Source organism: Myotis daubentonii, chromosome X, assembly GCF_963259705.1.
Source record: "Myotis daubentonii chromosome X, mMyoDau2.1, whole genome shotgun sequence".
NCBI classification, from domain to species: domain Eukaryota; kingdom Metazoa; phylum Chordata; class Mammalia; order Chiroptera; family Vespertilionidae; genus Myotis; species Myotis daubentonii.
The window spans coordinates 3,032,197-3,035,885 of NC_081861.1; the positions used below are offsets into that span (position 1 = coordinate 3,032,197).

Consider the following 3,689-nt stretch of genomic DNA (forward strand, 5'->3'; position numbering starts at 1 on the left):
AGAGTGTGTCCTTGGGCAAGTCTTTTACACATCTTCTTCCCTAAATAATAAGGAAAAGCAGAGACAAGTGGGAATCAGAAAGTGGCCTGTTTCCAAACTCAGGAAGAGGAAAGATCAACTTACCTACCCAGCAAAAGCCCTATTGTGGAGTTGGATGATATCCAACATCTCTCAGATGAAGGGCATCACAGAATGAATATCAGTGTAAACATAAATAAATACACCTATTTAATACAAGTCATGCTTGTCTTTGGGAAGAGTGGATGAAATTATTTTGGTTAATATTACTACATTTTTAAACTTTAAGAAGCATATATTTATGAAATAACCCTAACGCTTTTTAATGGGGTTTCACATTAGCCCATAAATTACAAAGCTCTCATGATGCCTATCTCAACTGTTAGATTAAACCCTTTTAAATAATTTTAGTCCGATTGAGCTCTCCCCAGTAGACAATTTTCTATTTATTCAGGATTTGTGTTTTGTTTTCTTCTGGATAGACTTGTGGGGTCTGACAATTTAAATAATGAAAAACAATCTGATTATAACAACTGAGAAAAAGAAAAGTGTGTTCTGTTTTGAGGTTATCGTTTCCTTGATCATTCCTAAGCAGACTGGCATCTATTTTATCCTTGTTCGTAGTCACAGTACACCTTTGCATACAACCCGAAATGACGAGGAGCAAGTGTGAAGTAATGCGTCTATTAGCTGCTCGGCAAAATGATTTGTTTAGGTTATAGCTCTTTTGAATCTTTAATCAAGTTCTACAAAAAGCTTAGCTGAGAGAAAATGTAAGCCTCAGGTAATATTTTTTAAAATCCATTTTTGGCCCAATTATAATGTAGCATTGACTTGCCCCCAGAATTTTTAACATTACTGGGAGAAAGCATCAGTGGTGGTCAGAATGATTTGTAGTTTACAAAGCATATTGGCATTCTTTTTCAAGAAAGTAGACAAGATAATTTGAGCTGTTGTTTCAAGTAATAAAGTAAAATCAAGTGATAAATCATTTGGGCCATCTGCACAAATGGACTGAGATACAGCTAAATTAGTCACAACTGTCCACTGCAGACCAACTTTGCCATAGATAAAGGGCTAGATATGCCCCTTAGCAATATTCTCTTAAAACCAGCCCTGATGTGTTCATAAACAAGAGCATGATTCTATGGCTACAATCAACTGAGATGTCAGGCCAGCCCACAAAGCCAGGCCAAACCCATATCTTACTGCAGGTTTCTTCTAGAGATTAGCATATCACATGAACCAAATGCTGTTCCCCAACTTAAAATGTGATACTGCTCCTTTGTAGAAAAGTGTAAGCCCAGCCCGGCCAGTGTGGCTCAGTGGTTGAGCATCAATCTATGAGCCAGGAGGTCACGGTTTGATTTCCAGTCGGGGCACATGCCCGGGTTGTGGGCTTGAGCCCCAGTGGAGAGTGTGCAGGAAGCAGCCGACCAATAATTCCCCCTCCTCGTTGATATTTCTATCTCTCCCTCCCTCTCCCTTCCTCTCTGAAATCAATAAAAATATATTTTATGAAAGAAAGAAAGAAAGAAAGAAAGAAAACGTGTAAGCCTGTTCTGCAACACCAGTAAAACAGAAACATTCATACATATTGTGCTCAGTGTGGTCCAATAAGTAAAACATAAAATAGATATCTGGTAACAGAACATTTTTAAAACATCAAGTCAGGTAAGAATTGGGCCTTGGATGTTGAATGTCTACTGTAATTGAAATGTAAAAAAAAAAAAAAGAATTGGAGTTGGAAAGTAAACGACTATGAAGAAAGCTAAGAATAAATCTGGAAAAGAAAAAGAAAAAAAGAAAAGATCTGGGGTTTCTCTGAAGACCTGGCTGGGAGGCCAAGTCCTCCCTGTGGCAAACTGCGTTGCCATGGGAACCACTGGGCTGGTGGCAGGGGACGGTGACGCTCTGGGGCAGGGAGGGGTTTCTCTGAAGACCTGGCTGGGAGGCCAAGTCCTCCACGTGCCTAACTGCCGTTGCCACGGAAACCAGTGGCGTAGGCAGGGAGGGAATTGTGACGCTTGGGGGCAGGAGGGGTTATAACCAGTAACTTGTCTACATCCATCAGACCCCCGCCAGAGGCTTCGCAGCACTGCAGTGGGAGGGGTGCCCAAGCCGGCCCAGAGACACCTTGCCAGCTGCCTCAATGACAACACCACCGCGACCATCATCACCACCACCACCACCACGGCCGCCGCCGCCGCTGCCACCACGTTCCGTGTCAACCGAGGCCCTCCCACAGCCCTTCAGGAGCCGTGGACTGTCCCAACTGACCAGCAACCTTTACATCGGTAATGCCGTGGCCGCTAACAACAGGTACCTGCTTACCAGTAACCGTATCACCACGGTCATCAATATCTCCGTGGAAATCGTCAACACGTTCATAGAGAACATTCAATATGTGAAGGTACCTGTGCCCGACTCCCCCAGAGCGCGCATCTGCAATTTCTTCGATGCCATCGCGGACTATGTCCACGTAGTAGGGCTGTGCCAGGGCCGCACGCTGGTGCACTGCCACGCGGGCATCAGCCGCTCCTCCACCGTGTGCATGGCCTACCTGATGAAATACCACTCGCTCACGCTCCACGAAGCACACATCTGGACCAGGGCCTGCCGTCCGGTGATACGTCCCAATAACGGATTTTGGGAGCAGCTGATTGAGTATGAATTCAAACTGTTTGCTAGAAACACTGTCCGGATGATTGACTCCCCCCTGGGGAGAATCCCGGATGAATACCGCAAGGAGCTTCAGCTGTTGATGTTCCTGTGAGCCACCCTGCCCAGCTCCTGTCACCTGCTGTGGTTCCACATCATCATGGAACTGTGACTGTTGAACTTGAGTCCCTAGGGACAACCCAATGACTTTTAGAAGGGCAAGCAACAAGGGTGGCTGCTAAGTGTTTGGCTTTTGTGAGCCTCAACTACAAAGAATAAAAGCAAGTCAATGAAAGATGGTGTCAGTGTTTCTTATCCTGCGCGCAGCTGTCCAGGCCTGCTAGGGCCTGGCCAGAGAGGAGGGTGGGAAGGTGGTGCCCAGCTCAGATGGGCCTGCATCTGGGCCCTGCCTGATCCTGACTAACCCAGGAGTGACGCGCCGCCCCCCCCACCACAATCTCTCCACAACCCCCCACACCACCCCAGAATCCTGCCTGGTTCTTCCCATGCCAAAGTCACCAGGTTTTCCGGGGGCCTGGGCGGAGGACACCACAGTGACTGAACTCTGGATTTCTAGATTGGATTTACCTATCAAGTAGTTTTCAAAGAAACCATTCCACTATATAAAGTTTAAAAATCTTTTTTCACACAATGGGGGAGTGAGCACTTGGGGAGGGGACGGGAGTGGGCTGGAAGAGGTTAATGGGGGGAAAGGAGGATCCTATGTAACACTGTCAACAATAAAGATAAATAAATAAATAAATAAATAAATAAATAAATAAATAAATAAATAACTTTTTTTTTCAAGTTCTGTACTAGATGCCAAGACCTCAAGATACCCTTTGCAACTCTAATCCCCTTATCCAGGGCGAGTGATGAGAGAACAGGCCTGACGCCAGGCCTCAGAGGTTTCTCTTATGGGCCTTGGCTGGAGCTGCTGCTGGCTAGGACACAGTCCTGTCACCACTGACACTTCCTCCCACTGTGACCTGGGGGAGCAGGGGGTGTCT

At 45.9% G+C, this 3,689-nt stretch overlaps 1 protein-coding gene across 1 annotated transcript; it reads left to right on the plus strand.

Moving 5' to 3' along the window:
• Positions 1 to 2,170: 2,170 nt before the first annotated feature.
• Positions 2,171 to 2,800, plus strand: DUSP21 (dual specificity phosphatase 21). Its single transcript, XM_059679542.1, has one exon. It carries the CDS (start codon positions 2,171 to 2,173, stop codon positions 2,792 to 2,794), a length of 624 nt encoding a protein of 207 aa, XP_059535525.1. The 3' UTR covers positions 2,795 to 2,800.
• The last annotated feature ends 889 nt before the right edge of the window (positions 2,801 to 3,689 follow it).

What these genes read in the sequence shown, in the direction of transcription:
- DUSP21 (XM_059679542.1), top strand. Translation starts at nt 2,171, where the DNA reads ATGACAACACCACCGCGACCATCATCACCACCACCACCACCACGGCCG.